The 26,703-nt window shown below is 46.3% G+C and overlaps 3 protein-coding genes across 4 annotated transcripts in view; 2 read left to right on the forward strand and 1 right to left on the reverse strand.

The window, feature by feature from the left end:
* The first annotated feature begins 40 nt into the window (after window positions 1-40).
* CENPO (centromere protein O) lies at window positions 41-9,516 on the forward strand. 2 transcript variants are annotated; one of them, XM_028725223.2, is made up of 6 exons: window positions 41-190; window positions 1,590-1,750; window positions 2,093-2,219; window positions 3,190-3,449; window positions 6,701-6,872; window positions 8,289-9,516. In XM_028725223.2, exons 1-6 carry the CDS (start codon window positions 175-177, stop codon window positions 8,468-8,470), a joined length of 918 nt encoding a protein of 305 aa, XP_028581056.2. In that variant the 5' UTR covers window positions 41-174; the 3' UTR covers window positions 8,471-9,516. The 2 variants fall into 2 exon arrangements, with proteins under 2 accessions (XP_028581056.2, XP_028581058.2); XM_028725225.2 differs by lacking the exon at window positions 41-190 and adding an exon at window positions 249-338.
* Window positions 4,815-5,744, forward strand: LOC144327186 (uncharacterized). The gene has a single exon (XM_077925385.1). The coding sequence runs from the start codon at window positions 4,833-4,835 to the stop codon at window positions 5,529-5,531; it is 699 nt and encodes a 232-aa protein (XP_077781511.1). The 5' UTR covers window positions 4,815-4,832; the 3' UTR covers window positions 5,532-5,744.
* Window positions 9,517-11,465: 1,949 nt separating the features above from the next.
* The window catches only part of ADCY3 (adenylate cyclase 3), a 94,876-nt gene continuing 79,638 nt past the window's right edge, over window positions 11,466-26,703 (reverse strand). The window contains exons 11-21 of the mRNA XM_028725218.2: window positions 26,332-26,493; window positions 25,051-25,138; window positions 23,828-23,944; window positions 20,648-20,910; window positions 18,605-18,686; window positions 17,916-18,074; window positions 16,709-16,855; window positions 15,284-15,403; window positions 14,176-14,302; window positions 13,330-13,454; window positions 11,466-12,584 (exon numbers count right to left, since the gene is read on the reverse strand). Coding sequence (XP_028581051.2) covers window positions 12,402-12,584; window positions 13,330-13,454; window positions 14,176-14,302; window positions 15,284-15,403; window positions 16,709-16,855; window positions 17,916-18,074; window positions 18,605-18,686; window positions 20,648-20,910; window positions 23,828-23,944; window positions 25,051-25,138; window positions 26,332-26,493 — 1,573 coding nt within the window. The 3' untranslated portion in view covers window positions 11,466-12,401. The remainder of the gene's footprint in view (window positions 12,585-13,329; window positions 13,455-14,175; window positions 14,303-15,283; window positions 15,404-16,708; window positions 16,856-17,915; window positions 18,075-18,604; window positions 18,687-20,647; window positions 20,911-23,827; window positions 23,945-25,050; window positions 25,139-26,331; window positions 26,494-26,703) is intronic.

Consider the following 26,703-nt stretch of genomic DNA (forward strand, 5'->3'; position numbering starts at 1 on the left):
TGAGGAGGCCCCACGCACGCGAGCGCGTGACGCACTTCCGCCGCTGGGCGTCGCGCGGGGTTTTCGAACGCGGCGGTTGCCGCGGAGACGGCGGCCTGTTCTTCCGGCGAGGGAGGCGCTCGAGTTTCCCTGTCAGGGCCGCCCTTGGCGAAGCTCGGCGAGGCGGAGGGGAGGATGGACGGCGGCGGCGGTGAGTGAGGACGGGGCCGCGCCCGGTTCCGGGCATGGAAAGGGCTCCGGGGAAAAGACGCCGTGACCTCAAGGAGGAAAGGCTGAAGGCAAAGGGGAGTCACTGAAGGTTCCTAGAATTCAAAATATAGCGGTATATAGATAGGCAGGTAAAGAGAATAAAAAGCTGTTGAACGCTAATAGAATTCAATATGTGTATCTGTAGATAGATTAAAAAAGCTGTTATACGTTGGGGTTTTTTAAAAGATATTTATTAAAGATTTAATAGTTACAGGGGGAAAAAGAAAAAAGAAACAGTAAAAAGTTAAACAAAACAATACATTACAATACATCAAAGAAGAAGAAGAAAAGGCAAAAAACAATACAGCAGAACAATAAGAAAGACAAAGACATTTAAAAACACATCCAGTATTTCCGTATTCTTTATCTTTCCTTTACTTGTTTCATCGACCTCCTCACACCTCCCTTTTTTGTATTCTAATTCAATTAGCTATTTCAGCAAATCCTTTCCTTCTTTCTCAATTTTTGTTCTATAATTTATCTTAACACAATCTGACTTTAAATTTTACACTTTGGCCCAATCTATTTTTACTTAATTCTTTATAACATTTCTGCTAAAACCATGTAACTTCATTCCAGCATCCTTCAATCATTCATTAATTTAAAAAGCTGTTATACGTTAATTGAACTAAAACAATATGTGTATTAAAAAGCTACTAAACATTAATAGAATTCAATATATTTACTGTATATAATAATAATAATAGTAATAGTAATAATTTGATATTTTTACACTGCCCATCTTTTTACAACAACAATTAATTAATTATTCCCCAGCCGCTCTGGGCGGCTTCCAACAAAAGATTAAAAATACATTAAAACACCAGTCATTAAAAACTTCCCTGAACACAGCTGCCTTCAGATACCTTCTAAATGTCAGATAGTTGTTTAGCTCCTTGACATCTGGTGGGAGGGCGTTTCACAGGGGAGGCGTCACCAGCAAGAAGGCCCTCAGCCCTGGAACTCAGTGTCTGGGCAGAATGATAGGGGTGGAGACGCTCCTTCAGGTATAAAGGTAAAATCTATAGATAGATTTTTAAAAGCTATTTAAAAGCTATTGTGACCAAACTGCAGGAGGCAGTGGAAGACAGGAGGGCCTGGCGTGCTCTGGTCTATGGGGTCACAAAGAGTCGGACACGACTAAACGACTCAACATCAACAAAGCAGGCTCTTCTTCCAGTCTTAACTTAAAATTAGAGAAGTTAATTCTCACGAGGTGAATTTAATGGCAAGTTTTGCATTTGTCCACTGCACCAAATATGCAAATATAGTTCGGTTGTTCTCTGCAGTAGAAACAAATGGATGCTGCTGCCATTGACTTGCATTGTGGTTCTTTGCAGGTATCTTTTCCCACCTGGAAACGCTGGAAGCTTCTTCCCGCAAGAAACAAAGGGAAAAGAGAGAACATGAGGAGAATGTGGACAGAATGAAAGCAAGGATCAAGGAACTGAGGCATCAAAGAGATTTGCTGAGGGCCAAATTGGAAGTGTGTCGTTCTCAAGTAGGTGCAAAGTGCACCGTGAACCATGGTGAAGTTTAAGCCTATGGCAGCACACGGTTGCATGCACAAGTGGGGAAATGTGCAAAAATTAAATACCTTATGATCAAGTCAGAACAGTTGCTTATATTTATTTAGCAACTTAACATTCTTGTCTTAACCCTTAAGGAAATTGGCTATGCGTAAGAAATCTTTCTAGAAATCCTAGACTGAAGTCTCTGCTGTGGTGGCTTTTTGCAGTTAGAGATGTCCAGGTTCATACATCTTCAACAGCACTTGAACTGGTTTCTGCTTGCAGTGCCAGACATGCCACCTAATAACAGCTGAGCGTGTGGTCTTTTGTAGATTGTTGGGGTCAAAGACAAAACCAAAAGTGGTCCTCTGACTTCTAAGGCTACAGAGATTCAACAAGTCCTTCTGGAGTGGAAGACTGAGAGTGCCAAGGAGTTACTGCACGTCTTTCGTCTGACAGGTAATCTTCTCAGTTGTATACTGCTTGGCTAGGTCTTTGCTGGGTGGAGTCTCCCCCAGTTCTCTGTCTTTTTTGCTCTAATGACTTAATTCAGCATTTGGCACCTCTGCTGCAGAACACAGAGGTCGTGAGGTGGTGCATCTCTTTTAATCCCCTACTTGGGTCGATCTCTTTTCTTAGTTTTTATTGTAAATGTAAAAAGTATACAAAAAGTGTTGATGAAATAGGCATTCATCACACCATAAATAACAAATAAAGGAGAAGGAAAGCTTTTAGTTCTAATGAAAAGCATCTTACACTCTCTTCAGATTTTTCATTATAGAATTGACTTGTTTGTCTGTTAGTTTATTCTCATACATTATATCTCTCTTGTATGGCTATAATAAATTAACATACATAATAGCGACATCCCAAATTCCAAAAACCATTCAGACACAGGATAAATATGTTTATTTCTACAAATAGTTATTGACATTTTACTGGGGTCAAAATAACCCCCATTTCAATAATTCTTCCAAATAATTTAAAAGCATATTTCTGAGATCCATCGGTATTTCACAATCTGCTATATAGCTTAATACCCTTTCTTTATATCAGCTGTTTGTGTGCTTCATTCTCCTCTTAGGACTGCTTCTTATGTATCCCAAACGTTGGGGGTCATCCTGAGCACCTGAGGGTGCAAGTTCCTTCTTTCTTTTCCAATGACAAGGCCTTTGAGTCTAGAAGGCCAAAAAGGGAAGAGAAAGTTTGGGACCAAGCAGAAGCAGACAGCAGCTGGGCACCCTGGATGTTTCATGAAACCACATGCCAGGATCAAAAATAAGAAATAAATTGGCACAATATTAGAGGAAGCTGCAAACTGTTCATCATCTGATGCTCCTCCCCACTGTAAAGGAGCAGTCTACTCTTAATACTCCTGCTTTTGTAAATCTGATTTGTCGCAATACGGAGTAAGGATGTTTTTCCCTAGGCCTCAGTGGGAAGCTGACCAAGCAAGGAGTCTGTCTGTGCATCAGCACTGCCTTTGAAGGCACCTACCTGGATTCTTATTACCTGGACCTCCACATACGCCAGCCAGTCCGGATCCTGCGCCACTCCGTGCCGCCCTTCATCCCCTTGGAGCACATCGCTCGCAAGCATCTGCAGACAGACATCAAGCGCTTCTTGTCTGTGCTCTCAAACCACCTGAACGCTTACGCTGGGAGAAAATTCCAGGCAGATCAGTTACAGGTAGGAGAGACCCTATTTGTGCACTCCAGAGTCCATGTGTGTGAAACGGGAAGCAAGGTTTTTATTCAGCTGCACTGCCTGTTCACTGTAATTGAACAATCGGTCAAAAGGGAGAGCATTACTGAAGGTCAGGGTGGGTGGAGCTGCTGTCGGCTCAAAACTCTGCTTTGCCTTGAGGCTTCTGGCTGCTTCCACCATGAGGGGTCAGGTCTCCTGGCCAGTTGCTGGTACAGTTTGTGTTTCAAACCATGTAAATCACGGGGCAACCCACAGGATTTTAGCACAGTGTGGCGTAGTGGTTAAGAGCGGTGGACTCGTAATCTGGTGAACCGGGTTCGCTTCCCCGCTCCTCCACATGCAGCTGCTGGGTGACCTTGGGCCGGTCATACTTCTCTGAAGTCTCTCAGCCCCACTCACCTCACAGTGTTTGTTGTGGGGGAGGAAGGGAAAGGAGAATGTGAGCCGCTTTGAGACTCCTATAAGGTAGTGATAAAGTGGGATATCAAATCCAAACTCCTACTCCTCCTCCTCCACTGCAGAATTTAGGGGAGGAATTGTGACTTCCTTTTTTTTTTTTTTTAAGATGAGAAAATGGAAAAAAACCCAGAACATGTTAAAAATACAATAACCAAAATTTAATTATTTCTGTTTGGCTGTCTGTAAAAACCCTGAGCAAGATCATACATGGATACCAAGTACCTAGAACTTTGCAGAAGCACTGCCTGCTACTTGCTAGTCAGAAATTACATGGAAAGTAAATGGTCCTTGTGTTTGGTTTACAGCTTCATATTTTGCACAATAATGACTACGATTCATGATAAATAAGCAATCCGTATAATAACTGACCTCAAAATTGCACTTGCGTTTTTTAGAAAACAGATTTCAGGTCGTGCTACGTTGTCATGCATTCAGTTTTAAAAGCATGATTACAGGCAAGGATACGTGTGCTTAGATCACAAAAGATGCTGTTTTCTAACTGATTATGTTTAAGGGACACTTAATATAACTGAACTTTTTTAAAATTCTGCTTTAAATGGGTAAATGTTACTGATTTTGCCTTGGCCCACTAACCACCTTCCATGTGAGCTTCGGCGTGGACAAAGTGTCTTCAGACCAGGCCCATGCAGAGCAGAGAGACAAGCCTCTTACCCTGGGCCTCAGAGGTCTAAGGCGGCCGGGGACCCCGCCAAGAGCCGATTGCTTTTTTGAGTTCAAACTGTCTCCTAACAAGGCCTCGGAGAAGTTTTGCACAAGCCTGCTTTAGACACTCTTAATATGCACTATGCAGGCTGGCCACTGGGTGGCCTTGGGCAAGTAAGCTTTGGCCTGATCTGCCTCACCTCTACGCAATACTTAATACAATAATAGTACAGACGGGGCGATATGGGATTGGGGGGGGGCAACTCCCATCTCTTGCAGGGGCGCAATTTAGTGCCAGCACTGTCCGTTAAGAGTTTGGGTGTAATCTTCGTCACCTCCCTTTCCATGGAGGTGCAGATTGCAGCTATAACAAAGGCGGCATTTTTCCATCTCCGCCAAGCTAAGCAGTTGGCTCCTTACCTCTCTCGCCCTGACCTAGCCACTGTGATCCACGCGACGGTCACCTCCAGACTGGATTATTGTAACTCACTCTACGTGGGGCTGCCCTTGAGACTGACCCAGAAACTCCAGCAGGTGCAGTATGCCGCGGCGAGACTCCTTACGGGGTCCCTGCCGCGGGATCACATTCACCCGGTGCTATACCAGCTGCACTGGCTCCCGGTGGAGTACAGGATCAGGTTTAAGGTGCTGGTTTTAACATTTAAAGCCCTATACGGCCTAGGACCCTTGTACCTACGGGACCGCCTCTCCTGGTATGATCCACAGAGAAACTTGCAGTCTTCAAATAAAAACATCTTGAAGGTCCCAGGCCACAGAGAAGTTAGGCTGGCCTCAACTAGAGCCAGGGCTTTTTTGGCTCTGGCTCCGATCTGGTGGAACACTCTGTCACAAGAGACTAGGGCCCTGCGGGACTTGACATCTTTCCGCAGGGCCTGCAAGACAGAGCTGTTCCACCAGGCCTTTGGCAAGGGCACAGCCTGACTCCCTCCTTCGGCAATCTTCGCGGAGCTCTGGCCCAATGGTTGCCAGTGGCTTGAATTAATTTTATAATGAATGATTTTAGAGTGTTGTTTATGCTGTACTTTTGTACTGTTTTATTGTTGTTAGCCGCCCTGAGCCCGGCTTCGCCTGGGGAGGGCGGGATATAAATAAAATTTATTATTATTATTATTATTATTATTATTAATAGTAGAGATCCTGCTAAAGGCCGTGATCCTCAAAGTGATACACTGCTGGCTGCAGGGGGAAGCCTAGGTTCTTCTCTCTGTAGCTTTGTTTTCTCTCATAAAGGACATGGGGCAGTATCCAGCCAACGTGCTCCATCATTTCAAGGATTTCCGCTTGCGTAGTGGAACTCCACCCCCCCCCCCCATGCCCCCTAAATCTGTTCTGTGGATTCTCTCAAGACTCTGCAGCGGATTTGTGGAGGGTGCAGGCAATGCGCAGTGGGTGGGGAGTTGCATTCTTGCACTGGCAGGATGAGATAGTTGGATACCACCCATGGGGCTGGAACCCACCAAACACTCACTGATTCAGCTGCATTCATTTGCCTGCAGCCCACACCTGTTGGTAGCCGCTCTGTGGATTATCCCTCACGCCCACAGAAATGGGAGCAAAAGGTTTCCTCTGTGATTGAAGGCCAGTTGAGTAAAACCATCCAGTTGGGTCAAGCAAGATGCATGCAACAGGGGAGCCTAGCGACACACTGTCCCAACTTGCTGAGTGGCAGCCCAGGAAAAAAGCTGGATTTTGAGTGTGGGACTCAGTGCATCTCTCCCCGGAAGGAGAACAATTGTCTCCAGCACAAGATTGTTCTGTCCAACACCTCTGGTCAGGATTAAGCCAGGGAGCGAGATTGAAACCTCATTCTCTCTTTACTTTCTCCCCCACCCCCAAACAACAACTTGGAATAAGAGCTGTAATTTGAATTGCATTTCCAAATCCGGCACAAACTTTTCCTGTGAGGCTGGATAACCTCTGAATAAGGCAGGTTGGTGCTTTAGAACAAACTTATCCATCCACACATTTGGGAAAGCGGTATGTGGTTTTTTTATAGTGGTTGACCTTTGACGACATGCAGGGTCTGCATGCAGAGCTGAGCTTTTCCTAGAGATCTTAGTGGTTTTACAGTTGCCTCTCCTTACTTGCAGGAGCGTTTTGCTGCTTTCCTTGAAGGACATTTGCAGGGGAATTCCTTATACAACCTACTCAAATTTAACTATGGCGTGACAGGAGAAGGTCAGACTTTCCCATTCACAACAAAACTAACTTACGGAGATCCTATGAGTGCCTTCCCAACCGAGGTCACTGTTGCATGTAAAGGTGAGAGAACTGCAGCTTGGGGTTGGTAATCTTCTATATACTTTAGAAAGTTGTTTGTCCGTCTCCCTCTGCCTGTTCGTCTGTTCTCTATGCATCTGAAAACAGCTTAGAATACCATCGCCCAATTTGATTCCTGAAATGTAGGTGCCAGTTTTTGTCTACTTTTGAATATCGTCCGGCGCTGTATTGATTCAAGATGGCAGACTGAACCATTCCGAATGCCACTTATTTGGGCACCTCTGAAGGTAATCATTGCCCAAATTGGAATGGTCTCTGAGATTCAAGAGAGGATTTTAGTCTACATTTGGATATTGGCAGGCACCATTTTGAATCAAGATGGCGGACTGAACGGTTCAAAAGTGCATGCATTTCAGCACCTCTTAAGATACTGTTCATGCCCCTGCTGGAGGAATCTTCTTCAGAAGAGGACTTGGTGCTTCCCAGAGCAAAAGTTACAGAGGAGCAGGCGGTTTCTATGGACAATGAGACAGAACAGGGAGATACAGGTACGAGGGGGTCACGGAGGCCCAACCTCCAACATAAGGCACAGGGTTCCCCTGCACAGAATCGGAAGTGAAGGCTGAGCTTTAAAGCTCACATGAAAGGCGAGGCAAAGGGACTGCCTGCACCTGTACAAAGCTCATGTATATCTTGGTGTATTAAGCTAGGATTTGATTGTGCAAAAAAGAACCAAAGAGTTGAAACTTCAAATACTACAAACTCCTAACAGCCTGGCCAGTGGTCAGAGTTCTAGGATATGTAGTCCAGCATCATGTGAAGGCCCACAGATTCCTCACCTGTTTTGAGCAGACCTCTGCAGAACTCACAGAAATAGTATATAGAGTGTGCCTAAATGGCACCACACATTTGCATGAACTACATTTTCTGGATTTGTGTTTTAGTTGCTTCTTCCAAAGAGTTATTGCACTCAAGATATGTTGCTGTAAGTGTAGAAAACTAGGGCTTTTTAAATGAACAATACTATCACCTTGCGAGGTTCCCCTGGCTGTCTTTCCCTATACCACCATTTACTTCATAAAATGCAAAAGATAAACATTCCCCCTTTTTATGAGTGTGTGAACAAGCTGTGAGGATGAGTGGATGGCCCTTGGTCTCCAGGGAATATGCATGCAACCCAAAAAAGAGAAAGAAAGGCAGTTGCAGGTTGCCTTTTCCTGCTAATGATTTAACCAATGAAACCATCCTTATAGGGTCCAGATTAGCTTGTGAAAATGACACGTGAGAAACTCCTTTTGGGGTATATTCTCCCCACCATGTGTAGATATTTGGGACGACAACAAAACCAAGTCACTTCCCCAGAGTTTGGAGGAAATAAGTTGTGTTGGGGAGGGAAGCTAGCTGTTTTGTACTGTAACCCTCCACTCTTCCTCCCACCCGCTTTTTCTTCTTCAACAGAAAATTCTCCAGCCTCTATGCTAGACATGGCGGCAGTTCATTTGCCCCTCTTCCAAGAGAAATCGCTTCATGAAGCTTTTCATTGCATCACAACCTCAGAAGAAAATCAGAGCCCATCTTCTTTACCGGGTTTGCCTGCCTCTTCCACAGGCGTGACTTCCGATGACAACACGGCTCTCTGAGATTGCTGCAGTGTGAATTACCTATCAACAATGGCACTTCAGAGTACTGCAATCGGTCCTGCACAGAAAACCTCTGTTCCCTGTGTTACTGAAAAGATGCCTTCTAAGAAGCTGGCTGTTTGGAGTTCTCTGCCAGCCCAGTGGGCAAAGTGTGCACCTCTAAAGTGGTGTGCGTTATCGAAGCGTGATGGAAGCAGCTACCGGTGAAAGATTCTGCTAGATGCTGCTAATCCAGTTATGGGTGCGGCAGTTTTTTCCACTTTTCAACCTTTGTGCTTTCTGTGACATTGTGGGAGTCATTTCCATCCCATATTCTTACCATGAAAGGAGCCAAAGCCGGTTCACGTGGCAGGATTCACACGGGAAACAGCTCTTTTCTTGTATTTCCTTTGAGGCCGGCTAGAGTGTTTTGATGCTGCAATTTTTAATGCAAGGTGCGAGGAAGCTTCTTGGCCACTGACCATCTCCAAAACAGCTGCCAACCATGCAAAAGCAGCTGGAACTACGTGGAGAACCTTAAAATGCAATAGTTTCCTTTTTAAAAAAATTAAATGTTTCTACTTTTATAATGCGTTCAAAAGCAAATTAATTGCTCACATGGACAGTAATGTGTACTTCACTGGTGAGGATATACAAGAATCTGTAGCATATGTGCTTATTGATATCAATCTTATCTTGCTCTTTATAAAAGGCCAATAGTTAAGCTCTAATATTTTGCTGCCTTTTTCCCCCTGTTAAGCATCCAGTCTCCATTAGTTTTGCCATCAGGGAAACCAAGGCTGTTTGGGGCCTGTAACCGAACTCAAATAAGCAATTTCATGTGATCTCATCTTGAAGATGGACAAACATCACTCACTTGAGCAGCTTCCCTAAGACTATGTCTCAATCTTCCCATTTCTGCAGGCTAGTTGGCTTTTTGTTATTATTCTACTCTTAAAATCGTGTCACATCCCAGAGTTAACTAGCTTGGTATTCTGTTTCATATACCGGCACTAATATATTTGCTAGAAATGAGTTGGTTAAATAAAATTAACTTGTTAGTGCTAGTGGTTGTTTCAGCAGGCTCTATAATAAGTAGCAGTTGGCTGGTAGCGGCTTGAATTCCAATCAGGCCATGGGTATGTTTTTTTAGCAAAGGTTAGCACTGGTGGACCTGACAGCAGTGGGAGGAAGGGTAGGACAGGTGACATTGAGCAAAATGTTGGGGCAGCAAAGGGCCAGGTGAGTTCAGGGTTCCTAGCCCTCTGATTCCACACATCACCTTATTAATAAAAAAAAATTCCTTCCAGTAGTGATGTATGGAAGTGAGAGCTGGACCATAAAGAAGGCTGGTCGCTGAAGAATTGATGCTTTTGAACTATGGTGCTGGAGGAGACTCTTGAGAGTCCCATGGACTGCAAGAAGATCCAACCTCTCCATTCTGAAGGAAATCAGCCCTGAGTGCTCACTGGAAGGACAGATCCTGAAGCTGAGACTCCAGTACTTTGGCCACCTCATGAGAAGAGAAGACTCCCTGGAAAAGAAAGACCCTGATACTGGGAAAGATGGAGGGCACAAGGAGAAGGGGACGACAGAGGACGAGATGGTTGGACAGTGTTCTTTAAGCTACAAACATGAGTCTGACCAAACTGCGGGAGGCAGTGGAAGACAGGAGTGCCTGGCCTGCTCTGGTCCATGGGGTCACGAAGAGTCAGACATGACTAAACGACTAAACAACAACAACAAGTTTGTCATTGGTATGAGCTTTCGTGTGCATGCACCCGTCTTCAGATACACTGAAAGCTCATACCAATGACAAACCTAGTTGGTCTCTAAAGTGCAACGAAGGAATATTTTTATTTTGTTTCGACTACGGCAGACCAACACAGCTACCTACCTGTATCTATCACCTTATTAATGCCCCTCTGATTTGTTCAGAGATGAGACATCAGAGCATGGCATGTGTTGTTGAGACTTGGCTGGCTGGACCTGTGCCAGTAGCTTTCAGCTGGGTGCTGGTATGTTCCTTCTGTACAGAGTCCGTCCTTCTCCCAAGGAACATCTTGGACGTGGCGTGGAGGACACCACAGACTTAAAAAACGGATTCCCGTGCTAGCACCTCTTCTACAAGCACATCCTTAACAGGACTCAAGCTGTGTGTAATAGCCTGATATACTAAGGTGATTTCATAACTAACAGAAGCCGGGCAGATGCTTGAAGCAAAGCGCACTCAGTAGGGCATAATGCAGTCTGCCTCTGAATGCCAATCACAAATGGGAAGAGCGAGGCTGTTGTGCTCATGTTCTGCTTTTGAGACAGAACAGGATACTGAACTAGATAGGCCACTGGCTTGATCTAGGAGGGCTATTTTGGAATAGGATAAGCACCCCTGTATGTCTTCGGCAGCAGGCAGAGGCATTTGCCTCAGTTTCAGGAGCTTGTGTTTTTACTTATCGCCATCAGACCTCTTCCACTACTGAGTCTGCAGGATCCCATCTGCAAAGCAACTGGAAGCAAGGTCTCCCTCACCACTGGCCTCTGTTACCTGGATAAGGAGCTTCTGCATTCAAATAGTTGCACTTTCTAACTTCTGCAACAGGAGGAATAGGCAAGCAATGTACTGCATATCCTCTCTGCCTTGAGACCTTCCACTAATTGTGGAAGAAAACATCCTCCCATCAGGCTCCTGAGCTCAACACTGCAAAGATAGTGTCAGGAGGGCCTCTCTAACACTGACACCCACTCCAGCTGCTTGCTTCTGCTCAGAATGGTTTGCTTTTCAAAAAATCACATACTGTCACTCTTAGGCTTCATTTTGAGACGTGGAAACCTGTTCTTTAAATGAAAGCTGGTATTCTCAAATGTCCACCACTCTGGAGCCAGTTCAGCCATCCAGCCAAACCCCACACTGTCCACTTGTCTGCTTGTGGTATAATGGCATCTGTGTGGACTCTGCGCAAGGAAACTGAGCGTTTTTGCTCCCACCCCACCCCCAACAAAGACGAAACAAGACACCTTGTAACTTTAAAACCAAACTGATTCTATTTGAGAAACTAGAGAAATAATTACAGGTTGTATTTCAACTTAACAATCGGATGAAGGTGTAAAAACAGTCTTGGACCAGGCTATATAAATCTCTCTCTTTTACAGCATCAGCAGAGGTGAGGGCAGAAAAAAAGATGCAAGTCGTGGCTTGAAAGAGCCACCTCACTCTCAGAATTAAGACGCAATTAAAAATATAAAGTTAATCTGTATCTTTTTTATATATATATATATTTATATATATAATATATCTGAAATAGGACATCTTCTTAGTCTCAAAAGAAATAGATTGCACTTGCTCTCTCTCTCTCCCCCCCTTTTTTCCTCCTACTTACCTACAGTGGTTTTGTGGCAAAAGGTGAGCTCCAAAGGTAAGAACCAACGACCCAATCTCATTTAGCTTTCTCTCCCAGCCTGTTTGCCATAATACCCACCCTGAGTTGGCATTTGTTTCAGCAGAAAGCTCTATGCAGAGGCCAGGCACGTGGAAAACTAAGACCATATCCCCTGCCCCTTTCTTGGACTAGGAAAAGGTAACGTAGCCAAGGTTGACCCTACTCAAGCGATGCTGCACTGGAAATTCTACTCCCGCTTCCAGACCCAAGTGTGCAAGAGCCCGTGTGTTTGTGCAAGAGACAGGAACTCCTCCCACCGACCCCTCCTTGCTCCTCTGCAGTCGACGTCACGAGGCAAAGGCAGGCACTGCTGTCAGAGGGAGCCCCTTTACAAATAATAACCCTCCAAGAAGAAAGGAACAGGCAAAGGGAGGGGGTGGTTTCCTGTAAATCTAATGGTGTTAGTGGTGTGTATATCAGTCCGGAGTAGAAGGTGCCGAGAACTGCGCCTCCTTGGGCAGCGCAAGAGGCACCCACCCTTTTCCGCAACGGACGCATGCGAGGCCCAAGAGGTATCATGAGCTGTCAACCACCTGGTGAGGCAAAGTCACGCAAGAGCCATTGACGAAGGATCCTTGTTTCTCGCGGCCTTTCATGAAGTAGGTCAAGAGGTCCCCTTTGCCCTTGACGAAGATGTGCCCTCGGCGCACAAAGCGGAACCCGTACTCCTTCAGAATGAAGTGGGTTTCCTCCACCACCTGGAAAAGAGGAGGGAGAAGGTATGGATGCAACCATCTGGCGGGACCAACCTTGCAAAGCTCCCTCCCACAATCTGGTGTCGAGGGGACTCCAAACTGCATCGGTCAAGCCAATGACAAGGTATGGCAAGAGGCGCCCAAAACATCTGGAGGGCAGCAGGTTGGCTGCTTCACCCCATCCTGTCTTGTATCGACGAGACTTCAGATTGACAGAATGAGAATGGGCAGGAAGTGGTACGTACTGGAGGGGAGCTGGGTTGCTTGGGCTTAGATGTTGCCACCACCAACAGCAGCCAGAAAGAGAAAACATCTGCTGGAGGGCAATCCTATGCAAAGGGCAATGTGAGATCTGGAAATGCCATGTGATTTGATCACACAATCCACAAAACACAATTAAAAGTGCGCAAGGAAACCCAAGCCGTGCTTTCCCAATTATGCTCCTAAAGATGGGAAGAGGGTCAAGAGATAAATACAGGCATAGACTTCAATAACCCCTTGAATTCAGGGTCCCTGGGCTGTTTTGACCCTGCACTGCTCTGAGGCTCCTGGGAGCTGTGCCGGCAGTTTAGGCGGAAAGGGTGGTTTGTGCAAAATGAAAAGTACGGCTGGGTCTTCCTCTCTCCTCTAAATGCACTAACAAGGTGTGGTTTTTCAGCTAATATTTTGGAGAACCTAGGGCTTCCTTGGAAGTTTTGTGTGAGTCACTCTCATTCCCACCACCGCAACCCTTCACAGCCCTCCTCACCTGAATGTTCCCCATGACGCCTGTGGACTCCATTCGGCTGGCCACGTTCACTGTGTTCCCCCAAATATCGTAGTGAGGTTTGCGGGCACCAATGACCCCTGCAAGCACTGCCCCCTTATTCATGCCTGCCAAAGCCATGAGAGAGAGAGAGAGGAAAAATGTTTATTATTTATTTATTGCTTCTATACCCCACAAGTTTGTCTGCAGGGAGCTCAAGGTGGTGTACGTGGTTCTCCCCACCCCCTCATTTAATCCCCACAACAACCCAGTGAGGCAGGCTAGACTGGCCCCCACTGTCACCCAGTGGGAGCTTCACAGCCAAGTGGGGATTTGAACCCTGCTCTCCCAAGTTCCAGTCCAACCCTCTAGCCACTACAACACACTGGCTCTCTGTTCAAGTTATAAGTGCGTACTTCTAAAAGTCTTTGCCCCAGTGTGCAGGCCCAAACTAAGAGGAGGCTGGAGAAGGCAAGAAACCCCTTGCCAAATCAAACCAAGATGCCTCAGGGAAGCCCACAACCATTTCCCAGTTGACCACTCCCACCCTCCCTCTGCCAGCAACCTGTCAAAATATACTGCCTGAAATCTGGAGGCTCTGTTTTGGTATTGAGGCTTAGGGCCACTGGTGGACCTCCCCTCTCCATGAATCTGCCCAATCTCTCTTTAAACCATCTGAGCCCAATGCCACCGCTGCCTCTTGCAGCAGTAAATTCCGTAAACCTATTCTGCGTTATTGTTTGTCCCGGTTCTCCTGTCAGCCAATGTCTGTGAAGGACTCTGTGTCTGATACAGCTGAGAAAAATGTCTATCCGCGTTCTTTAGGCTCTGCCGAAATCTTCCACTTGCCTATTCTCAGCATGAAGTTATTGAAGGACTGATAGTTGATGTTCATCAGTGTCTCCTTCATGGCCAGGGCGAAGTCGGCAAGATCTGCCAAGTGCTGCCAGCGCTCCTTTTCCGAAAGTTCTTCCTTCTGAGCCGAGCAAAGGAAGGAAAGCAGACAGGATTAGGTCCCCCAGGGAGGCACAACTCCACTCCGAAGTACTTCACGAGCCTCCTGAGCAATAGATCCTCTATTCTTGTTAACACAATGAGTTACTTTGGACATCTCCAAAGGGAATGAATATGGCCAAATTTTATTTATTGAACACTAATGCTCTTTCTTTATTCCGAATATTCTGCACATTAACCGAAGCCCATTTGTTAATTCTGAAATGGATGCAAAAAGTCTTTTTTGAGCACTGAATGAGCAGAACCCATGACTCCTCTCTCTTCCATAACCTCCCATATCTAACATTTCCCGGCTCCTTCTCAGAGCTCTATCACTCGAAATAGAGGAGCAATGGTCAAGTCTTTCTCATTCAGGCTCTGTAGAAGGATCTGACATGCTGCAGTGCTTGTTACACAAATCTAGTGGGCTGGACTCAGGAGTTCCCCTGGTTATTGTGTGAAGGTAAAGGTAAAGGACCCCTGGGATGGTTGAGTCCAGTCTAAGGTGACTATGGGGTTGCAGCACTCATATCTTTCAGGCCGCGGGAGACGGCATTTGTCCACAGACAGTTTTCCGGGTCATGTGGCCAGCAGGACTAAACTGCTTCTGGTGCAACAGAACACTGTGACAGAAACCAGAGCGCACAGAAACACCATTTACCTTCCCGCTGCAGCAGTACCTATTTATCTACTTGCACTGGCATGCTTTTGAACTGCTAGGTTGGCAGAAGCTGGGACAGAGCAACAGGAGCTTACCCCGTTGCGGGGATTCGAACCACCCACCTTCTGATCAGCAAGCCCAAGAGGCTCAGTGGTTTAGACCAGTCCCCTGGTTATTGTAACCTTTGCTAATATGGTGCCTTCTGGATGTTTTAGACCACAACTCTCATCAGCTGTTGGAATAAGCTTTTCTATTCACTTCTTCCCCATAGCTGCGCAAACTATCCCCTTCCCTTCCATTTACCTTAACAGCATTGCTGTAGCCATTGGTGTTGACGTCGGGGGTCACTCCAGAAGCTGCCATGTAGGTGCTGCCAATGGTTTTGATCTTGGTGATGCAGCGGAACTGAGGGTCATCCAGGAGCTGTGGGAATCAAGGGACAAAAAGCGCACCCCCCCCCAAAAAAAAATAATATCGTGATTACTATAGGGATCAGCAAACCAGTTAGCGGTTGCTGTGGGGTTGGTTGGGAACAATGGCACTCTAGGGCCGGTCTGCCCTCCTTCTTGGCTAATGATCCCCTTCCCTTGATGGAGGGGCAGACACACATACACCCCACCAAGCAAATAACGCACCTCCCCACTCCAGCAATAACATAATGCACCAGGTGCATGCGCAAAGGGCCTGGGACCCAGGCCTCATGAGAAACAGTGGAGGAAGTTGGGAAGAGAAGACCGAGATGTGATATGAAAGCCACCTTCAAATACCTGAACGGTTCTCCCATGGAAGAGGGAGCGAGTTTGCTTTCTGCTGCTCCAGAGGGGAGGGACTTGAACCAATGGATTCAAATGGCAAGAAAAGAGAGTCTGACTAAGCATTGGGGGCGCACGGTTATTGGTTTATTTTTGTTCAATTATGTACAGTGGTACCTCGGTTCTCAAACGTAATCCGTTCCAGAAGTTCCGAAATGTTTGAAAACTGAGGCGCAAAGGGCTGTCAACAAATTCAATTGAGAAAATTGAAAAACACGTTCGACTTCCGAGGCACGTTCAAAAACAGAAGCATTTACTTCCAGGTTTTCGGCATTCCGAAATGGTTGTCAATGGAGACATTTGAGAACCGAGGTACCACTGTATTTTGTGTGTTTTTAATAGTCTTTTTATGTTGCGAACCGCCCTGAGATCTACGGATGACGGGCAGCATAAAAATTTAATAATAATAATAATAATAATAATAATAATAATAATAATAATAATAATAATAATATAAGGAAGAACTTTCTGACAGGAAAAGCTTTTCGATGGGGAGACGGACTCCCTCAGAAGACAGTGGGCTCTCCCTCCTTGGAGGTTTTTAAGCAGCAGTTGTTTGGCCATTTGTCATGGACGCTTTAGCTGAGATTTCAACATTGCAGGGGGTGGACTGGATGACCTTTGGCGGTCCCCTTCCAACTCTACAATTCTATGGTTCCATGATGGATCATCAGCCCGAGGAAACTCTGCTGGTTTGCTGCATTAGCTTTTGTACCTTACAGAATCATAGAATTGAAGAGTTATATACTTACTGGTTCTTTTATTTGGAATTGTAAAGTTCCTTAGCAGGAATGCCATAAAGGAAAACACAGGCTAAGACATTCAAGACCACATCATACATTTCCCTCCCTTTATGGACTCCCTTACAGCAAACTGGCCAACCATCCGCCTTGGCTGCTGGTCGGGGACCACTCACCGCGTCGAAATCCGAGATGATCTCGTTGAGAAAGCGCAGGCACTCGATCCCGCCATTGTTGATGCTCTCCTCCGTGTAGAAGTCAGCAAAGTTGGGGAGTGACGCAAACATGACGCCAATCTCATCGTAAGACTGGCTGTATAGCTCCTGGACAGGAGGGCGAGGAAGGAAACAGAAACAGAGTCCAGGATCTCGCAGCCAATTTGGGTGTTACCGTTAGTGGATAGAGCAGACGATAAGAATAACCTACACTTTGGAATTCCTGCTTAAAATCTCTATGAGCTCCGGAGGACACAGATCTGACCAGTGGTGTAATCTGCAAATCAACTGATTGGATGCTGAGATTTTTGGCAGGGATAAGGACAAATGAGATCTGTAATAGTTTCTTTAATAAATAATAATAATAAAATTTTATTCATATCCCGCCCTCCCCAGCCGAAGCTGGGCTCAGAGCGGCTAACAACAATAAAATTAACACAGCATTCTAAAACCAATTCATTCTAAAATCAATTCAGAATCAAATTAATGGCAACCATTGGACTAGAGTTCTGTAAGGATTACCAAAGGAGGGGGTCAGGCTGTGCCTTGGCCAAAGGCCTGGTGGAACAGCTCTGTCTTGCAGGCCCTGCGGAAAGATGTCAAGTCCCACAGGGCCCTAGTCTCTTGGGATAGAGCGTCCCACGAGATCGGGGCCAGTACTGAAAAGCCCTGGCTCTGGTTGAGGCCAGCCTAACCTCCCTGTGGCCCGGGATTTGCAAGATGTTTTTGTTTGAAGACCGTAAGGTCCTCCGTGGGACATACCAGGAGAGGCGGTCCCATAGGTAGGTAATACAGTGTTTCCCAAACTTGGGTCTCCAGCTGTTTTTGGACTACAACTCCCATCATCCCTCACCACTGGAATTGCCAGTTAGGGATGATGGGAGTTGTAGTCCAAAAACAGCTGGAGACCCAAGTTTGGGAAACGCTGCTTTAATAGCTGAAGACCACAGCTGGATGAGGCCGAGGGCAACAAACAGCCAGATGGGTTTTTTGGAATCTGAAATCAACCTATGAACACAGGAAGCTCCAAATGCCGCAGCATTTATCTATCTAGCCCAAAACCATCCGCTGTGGCTGGCGAAAGCTCTCCCCGGTCTCTAGCACAGAAACAGCCTTTCCTACCCTCTCCCAGCCTGATCCTTGAAGCCGCTCGCCTTCTGATGCTCACCTCGTCCCGCTTCTTGGAGCCAAGGAAGTGTCGAGCGACGTGGTCTGGCAGCATGTTGGTGACCAAGGCCTCGTTCCAGCGCCTCATCTCATAGACCCGCTCCTTCTGGTCATGAACGTCTATCTTCCACAGGAATAAAGTCCTGGCCAGCTTCTCCACCTGCCAAAGAGTCATCCCAGGAAGGCCTCAAATAAGCGTGGGGTGTCCAATCTCGGTTGTGCCTTAAGATACCTTATAAGGACAATCCACCACTATAGTTAGATGATCCAAAGCTACACTTGTGTCGGGTACTTTTGCATTTGGAAAATATGCTAGTTTCTGGGCCAGCCTGTGAGGCGGAGAGCAGCTTTGGCCCCTGGCAGATGAGTGCCACTGTTTCCATGGGAAATGGTTCCCCAACACAACTGAGTAAAATCTGCCCATCATCCTTCATCCTCTGGAAGGACATGAATGAACATGGAGAAGTAGTTTGCATATGAGAGTAGCAAGATTATCTTGCCAGTTGTTGTTGGAATACAACTCCCAGCATTCCCAATCCTTTGGCCATGCTGCTGAGGCTGATGGGAGTTGGAGTTCCAGGAACATCTGGACTCTATGCACATCCCAAGGGGACATCATTGCTTATGTTCTCTTGCTGTTGTCATGGACCTTCAGATTCTGGGAATGAGAGAGACCGGCAGGCTACTCACATGGCGCGAGAAATAGTAGAAGCTGAGCATCATCACTAAGATCATCGCTGTCATTGAATATTTGGACGGAATCAGTGAGGACCTGCAGAGCAGAGCAAAATCAGTCGTGGCCACACAGCGGAGGGGTGATTTGCACCTCCAGCAAAACCACATCTCTATGGTATAAACCTGGGGTGTCCAACAGGTTGATCGCAATCTTGTGTTTGATCCCTGTGAGGTTTTGGTAGATCATGGTCGATTGCTGGCCCCCTTCCAGCCTCACCCTCCATTGTTGGAGAACCAAGGCTGTTTTTCCCCCAGCGATCCTTTGGTGAGTTGCTGTTTCTCTTTGACCCCCAAATAATGTAAAAACGTTGAACCCCCCTCCCAAAGCTAAGAAACTTATGCCTCCTGAACCCCCTAAAAATGGGGCTTTTCCCCTCTCGTCAAAAAGCTCATCAACTTTGACCTGAACCCCTAAAAAATGGGGGTAGATCACTGCCAGTTTTAAATTCTATGAGTGGATCACAGTCTCTTGGACATTGGCCACCCCTGGTATAAACCAAACAATATCCCTGCATGGAGAAAGCCACTCTTTGGGAGAAGACTAGATTAGTCCCTTTCCCCTTGATGTGCTAGTTTTCTACACAGATGGATTTATTTAGGATTTAGAAATATTTCATTTCACTTTTAATTTGTACACCACCTTTCTAAGGTAAGCTAAAAGAACACTGCACGTTAAATCTAGTCCAAGGTGACTATGGGGTTGCGGAGCTCATCTCGCTTTCAGGCTGAGGGAGCTGGCGTTTGTCCACAGCTTTCTGGGTCATATGGCCAGCACTGAATCGCTTCTGGCGCAACAGAACACTGTGACGGAAACCAGAGCGCACAGAAATCCCGTTTACCTTCCCGCCAGAGAGGTACCTATTTATCTACTTGCACTTTGACGTGCTTTTGAACTGCTAGGTTGGCAGGAGCTGGGACAGAGCAACGGGAGCTCACCCCATCATGGGGATTCGAACCGCCGGCCTTCTGATTGGCAAGCCCAAGAGGCTCAGTGGTTTAGACCACAGTGTGTCCCATATTGCTATACACCAGGTGGCAGCAACAAAATATACAATATACAACAAAGAACACACATCTTGTAATAATCTGATCAAATACAAAATGTCATAATGAAACCTAACTTTGACATGGAATGACTTATACCAAATAAAGTAATAGTCAATAATCTAGTAGAATATAACAGCACGCAATAAAATTAACTCTCAAAACATCAGCAAATAGTAATTGAACTGGAATTCACTCTTAACAGCTACAATAAATAATCACTAAAATGCAATCAACAAAAATAACTGCAAGTCACAGTGCCTAAAATACCATTATACATACAAACCCATGTAAAAGGGTCATATTCATAGTGGTTTAAGAGCACGCTATGATTTTCATTTTTGCAAATAATGCTTTGCAACAGTTTCTCCATTATGAATCATGCCAACCTGCAGGCTTAAGTCACAGAACACAGGAAGATCTTAGTGATGTGGGTTGGTTGGTTTGTTTGGTTTTTTTTTAAGAACTGTGCTCTTCCACATAGTGAGATCTTCCATTCCTGCCTCCCCACCACCCCCCTAGGTGCATCACCCCACACCGCTCCCCGATGTTGGGATTCCATTCCACCTTTTGCTGCAGACATGGGATTGTTGCGTGTCACATGTCTGTTTACATTCCAGCACAGATTGCTGGCGTAAGCGGAACGTCCGCTCTGTACAGCTGTTGTTTTTATGCTCCCTCTCCAAGAAGACGGCAAGGAGAGACGACATGTTTCTTTGTCCTGATTTATGTAAAATAAATATGTAGTTTTAGTATGCATCTACAGCCTCAAGCCTCTTCTGTTGCACAGTATACACTGCTGAGTAAAGTGTGCTCAAGTCTGCAAGCTTGAATCGCTGATGTACGTCAGAGCAGAGGTCGATGAATCTTCGCAGTGGCAAGGCTGAGAGGGGGGCCAAGCCAACTGGCCTTTCAACCCCAAGATGCCGACACTCCTGACCCCGGGGGGCTTACCTGCTCTCTTGGAACCGTTCCTCATCATATTTGTCGAAGATGTGCTCCCAGGCCACGATGTTGACCACTCCCACCGAACCGGTAATCATGAGCATCAGGGTGAGCTTGACCATGTGGCTGACTTGCACCAGCATGATGGTCGCGATGAGCGCCAATACGGTGATGTAGCTGTAGTACTTGGGGTTCTCCACGCAGCCCCCGTCCAGCAGTGCCTGCATCGTGCTGTTGTAAAAGGTGTCTTTGTAATACTGCTGGCAGCTGAGCTGCAGAAGCAGAAACAGCAGATTAGGGTTGGGCAGTATCTGGTCTTTAACATCACGATATATCACCAGCTAAATATCACGATATAATGGTATATCGCTATATCTGAAATAAGGATGGCGCTTGTTTTCAACATCACGATATATCGCCAGCTTGCCATTGGCATATACTGGTATATCGCCATGTCTGAAATAAGGATGGAGCTGGTTTTCAATATCATGATATATCACCAGCTGAACATTGTGATATACTGGTATATTGTAATGTCTGAAATAAGGATGGAGCTGGTTTTCAACATCACGATTTATCACCAGCTAAACATCGTGATATGCCAGTATATTGCAATGTCTGAAATAAAGATGGAGCTGGTTTTCGACATAGTGATATATCGCCAGCTAAACATCGTGATATATTGGTATATCACGATGTCTAAAATAGGGATGGAGCTATATAGAGGCATGGGCTGGCTTCACAGTTTTTCCCACATTGTGATTTTTGCCACACACACACACAAAGCATGATTCACAATACATTGCCAGGTCAAAAATCATAAAACCAATACTGCATCAAGATATGGACTTCAAACTGGTTTTGGGTGATATAGCAATATATCACCCAGCCCTATGGCTGATGAGGAGTTGTTGCTATTATTGTTGTGACTTTATGCCTTGCCTTTCCTCCAGAATTGGGACTTGAGGCAGCTTGTAATGTTTTCAAACCAACACAGATAAAACACACATAGCTAAAAACTTACAGCATGTTGTTGTTTAGAAGTAATCTATGGAATTAAAACGTATCTATCAAAAGAAACCAGTTCTCCAAAGCCTGCCAAAATAAAACCATCTTCATCAGACACACCAGAAACTGGTGCTTGTTCCATTTCAGCCACTGACCCTCCTCACCTGCCCAGTCTCTAGCGAAGGAAAGCATTCATCTCAGAGAGAACAATGGATCTCACTCAGTAAATTTGTAGAAATTATCACTTTCATTCTTCCTGCTGGGAAACTTGTGGGTGGAGTAGCTTGCTTTTAGGAGAACTAGATGATTCTTCCATCTCTTCTTGCTTTCTTAAAAAACGGAATTCACTCAAATCTACCCATTCACCCATCTCTTTCCTTAGTGCTATAATCCTTATAACCAGTTCCTGCTGAATTTGCACAAACCCACCCACTGGAAACAGATTTCTCAGGGAGATTTGTTTTAAGATCCCTAGCCACCAGAGGGTGAAAAAGAGTCACAACACTGTCATTCTGAGGGCTGAGGGGGGGGGGGGGAATGATGGTTTTCTCTATGGTCACAACATTTAAATCAAGTGTAATAAAGAGATATTTACATTTCCCTGTTTCCCAGCCAAGTTAATCACACCCTTTTTTCTTCATCTGGGTTTGTTATTTCTGGAATGGCTACCTGTCTGGCACTCAGGTATTAGGATGCCAGGAATTATCCCTCAGGCAGAGGGGCTGCTGAGGACCTGAGCTCACGTGTGTATATGAATTTCTGAAGTTTTCCCAGGGAGCCAGTACAGAGATACATTTATCAGTGAATTCTTACATTAGGTATTGTGCAGCAGAGGCCCTTTGAATAGATAGGCAGAAACTGTGATGAAGTGTTTTGTGGGGACAAATCACAAAAGTCACAAAAGCGATTGTGCTGATTTTGGTAGTGGGCTGCATGTGCATGATATCTGCTGGAGGGGCAACCCCCCCCCAACCTATACATAAATTCCTGCAACACTTGTGTGTGTTTTCCTCTTTCTTTCTTTCTTTCTTTCTTTCTTTTCTTTCTTTCTTTCTTTTTTGCAAAGAGAGATCAGAGCTCTCTCCCTCCCCATCAATCCACCCCACGGCGCCCGAAGGCTTCTTAAAGCTCCTCAAGGTCTCCCAGCGTGTAAATGGCAGCGCCTCGGTATCAGCCGCGTCAGCAGGGAAGGGTTCAAGGTCTGGCCAATTATTAACAGGGTCTAAAAATAAACCGGCCGCAGCTGGCCTTCTGCTAATTTCCCTTAATGATCTGCACCGCACAGCTCTGCAAACCAGAAGCGGGAGAGTTCACAGGGATGTCAGGAAAAAGAGGGGAGGGGAGGGCGGTGATGGGGAGACTTCGGGCCCATGAGGACTCCCTCCCCAATGGACCGTCTGTGTGTTCAGGGCTAGAGTCGAGGTGGCACAGAGTTCCACCCAGAAGAGAAGAGAAGAAATAAAGCAAACTCAAATGGACTTCCAATTTTCCATTGGCCGGTTACGTTAAAAAAAAGCTATTTAAGACATTCACATGCATCTTCTCCACTTTCTGTTAAGCAATATTTCTTTTGAAACCAAGTGTCTCAAAACCATGCATTTCCTTTTCCCACGAAAAGGCAACCCAGTGCCCTCCAGATGTTTTGTGGGACCAAGGACTGTGGTCCAAATCACCTGGAAGTCACCCAGATGGGGACAGCTGTCCTTGTAGCACAGATGCCCATTACAGTGGATGCTCGGGTTGCGAACATTATCCATGCGGGATGCACGTTCTCAATCCACAGCGTTCGCAACCCGCAGTGGCGCGTCTGCGCACGCGCAGGTTGCAATTCGGCGCTTCTGCGCATGCGCGACCCCCAAAACCTGGAAGTAACCCATTCTGGTACTTCCGGGTTTCGGCAGATCTGTAACCCAAATAAAACGCAACCTGAAGCGTCTGTAACCCGAGGTATGACTGTACTTTTGTCCAACTGCAGACAGAAAGCTGCCAGTAGGAGTGTGGCCACCACCCCAGGACACAACGCTTTTAGCAGAATGCCGTATTTTGGAAACAACCACACTGGCTTGCCTTCAGTGCTAAGCGAGACATTCGCACATCCCAGAACGACTCTCTTCACCGTGCTTTGGACGCGGGAGCAAGGAGAGGGCAGGCGGGCAGAGCTCTTCCGCGAGGCTTGCTTACCATGTCTACGATGTTCGCCATGGTGAGGATGAAAATGGCAGACATGGCCCAGGTGTTCCTGGCCCACCTCGTTCTGTCGATCCACGTGGAAAAAGCCACAAGCTTCTTAGGGAAAACCTGTAGGAAGAGGAAGGCATTCGAAGCAGAGCTGGAGGAGAAGCCCTTTCTCGGACCCAGGGCCACGCCCCACAGGGGTTGGGCTAGATGACCCCTGGTACCCCTCACACCCCACACCCTGGGGAAATACCACACCTTCCCAAAATATGTTCCAGAGGGCAGGAAGCACCCCTAGAAATAATAATAATAATAATAATAATAATAATAATAATAATAATAATAGTTATTATTTATACCCTGCCCATCAGGCCAGGTTTCCCCAGCCACTCTGGGCAGCTCCCAACAAAATATTCAAAACACAATAAAACATCAAACATTAAAAACTTCCCTAAACAGGGCTGCCTTCAGATGTCTTCTAAAAGTCAGATAGTTATTTATTTCCTTAACATCTGACGGGAGGGCGTTCTACAGGGTGGGCGCCACTACCGAGAAAGCCCTCTGACTGGTTCCCTGTAACTTCGCTTCTCTCAGGGAGGGAACTGCCAGAAGGCCCTCAGTGCTGCACCTCAGTGTCCAGGCTGAACGATGGGGGTGGAGACGCTCCTTCAGGTATACTGGGCCTTTGAGGCCGTTTAGGGCTTTCAAGGTCAGCACCAACACTTTGAATTGTGCTCGGAAACGTCCTGGGAGCCAATGTAGGTCTTTCAAGACCGGTGTTATGTGGTCTCAGCGGCCGCCCCCAATCACCAGTCTAGCTGCCACATTCTGGATTAGTTGTAGTTTCCGGGTCACCCCACATAGAGCGCATAGCAGTAGTCCAAGCGGGAGATAACTAGAGCATGAACACGTATGCGAGAGGATAGGGGAGTTGATAGTGCTGATGGGACACATTACTCAGCGCTAATTCGGATGCAACACAATGGAAGCACATTTCCCCCAGGCTGAGTCCTGGAGAAGCGTGGAGCCCCAGTGCAGAAGGATTTGCTTGGGGGGCAGGAGTCTTATTTCCCCACAAGCCCACCCTGAGCTCCGTTGCAAGAAAGGGCACAATATACATTTGATGGATGCATTTGAGTAATGACTGCGCATTTTCTGTGTGTGTGTGTGTGTGTGTGTGTGTGTGTTGAGAGGGGAGGGGAGAGGCATTGTGGGGGAGAGGCCCTTACCCTGGGGAAGATGGCAGCCAGAGAGCAGAGGGTAAGGATGAGCAGCAAAACCTCCCCGACAACGAACGTCACATAATTTGTCATCAGCCTGCAAGGCAGGAAGAAAAAGAGAAAGGCAGAATGTAAGTCAAGGATCCATTGCTCTACAGAGACTTAAGAGGCAGCAGAATTCTCGGCTGGGAAATAAATAAATCTAAAAGCATATAATGAAAGGCAGTGTGGTGCAGTGGTTAGCCACCGGGTCAATAAACAGCCAGCGTCGTGTGACCTCCCCACGAACTTTGTGCAGACCAATGAATGCTCTGCAAAGAGGGCCATCTGGAGAAAACCAGCCTACGGTCACTCATTGTCTTAAGATGGAACGTGGGTGGAAGGAGCAGACCTTCCCATCAGCCTCTAGCAGATGTTCTGCAGGCTTCAGGGCTGCCCCTCAGATTTCCAGGGTTAAGGGGGTCTCTAGAGAGTCTGCTTTTTTCAGCACTCATCCCAGCTTTCTTGCACAAAACTGGTGATGTGAAACCTGGGGGGGGGGGGGCAGGGACAGAAAAATTGCGGCAGAGGAAATCCCATTCTTTCCCCATTTTTTTCTGAGTTCCTCACCCTCCTTGTTTCTGGGGGGGGGGGGGGAGAAAATGAGAGAAAATGCCCCCCCACCCAACCATATTTCCAGTTTTTTTCCAGCTCTTCACATCTCTACACAAAGCTTACCAGAGGTTTTTTAATCTTGAATGTTCAGACATATTAAATAATAATAATAATAATAATAATAATAATAATAATAATAATAATAATAATTTATGCCCCGCCCTCCCCAGCCAAGACCGGGCTCAGGGCGGCTAACACCCGATATAAAACAATTAATCGAAATACAACTTAAAAAAACAAAATTAAAATACAACATTAAAATGCATCCTCCTTATATTAAACATCCACCCTGATTTGCTTGGGGATGTTTATAGGGCTTCCCACTGTTCATCCCACATTCCTAAAGGGGTTTGTGGGTGGGTTGGGTGTGTTTGTTACACTCGAGCAACAGGGTGGATTGATCCACTTTCTTATTTTTGTTATAATTTTATTTTGTGTGTGTACACACACACACACACACACACACACACACACACACACACACACTGAAATGGTTTACAATGATCATGCAAACCTACGGCATGTACTCGAATCCTTCCTGCGAAACACTGACAGTCTAGAAGCACCCAAAGGAACATGCAATGGTTGACCCTCTAGCTTTGACATGCATGTCATTTTTGACCAAGCTGCACTCACTGTGGATCAATGAAGATCTCCACGAGGGCGGTGAAGAAGAGGACGACGCAGGAACAGCTGAAGGCTGCCCCGCTCTGCTTCTCCTTTTCCACGGAGTACCGGGTCTCCATCTCAGGGTCGATGAAGCGCATGGAGAGTCGATAGGTGGATCTGCCCTTCATCCTGCCAGAAACAAGAGACGGGCGGAGAACTAAGGATTCCTAGAAGGTCTGCAGGACAGCTAGGTCCCAGCTCCAGTGTTGCTGGAAATCTTACAGGTGAGTCCTGTTGCTTGTAGGCTTCCCACAGGCATGCGGCCGGCCATTGTGAGACCAGGATTCTACCCTTGATGGGCCATCCTTCTATGTTATGGTTACCAGATTTTTTTCAATG

This window comes from Podarcis muralis, chromosome 3, assembly GCF_964188315.1.
Source record: "Podarcis muralis chromosome 3, rPodMur119.hap1.1, whole genome shotgun sequence".
NCBI classification, from domain to species: domain Eukaryota; kingdom Metazoa; phylum Chordata; class Lepidosauria; order Squamata; family Lacertidae; genus Podarcis; species Podarcis muralis.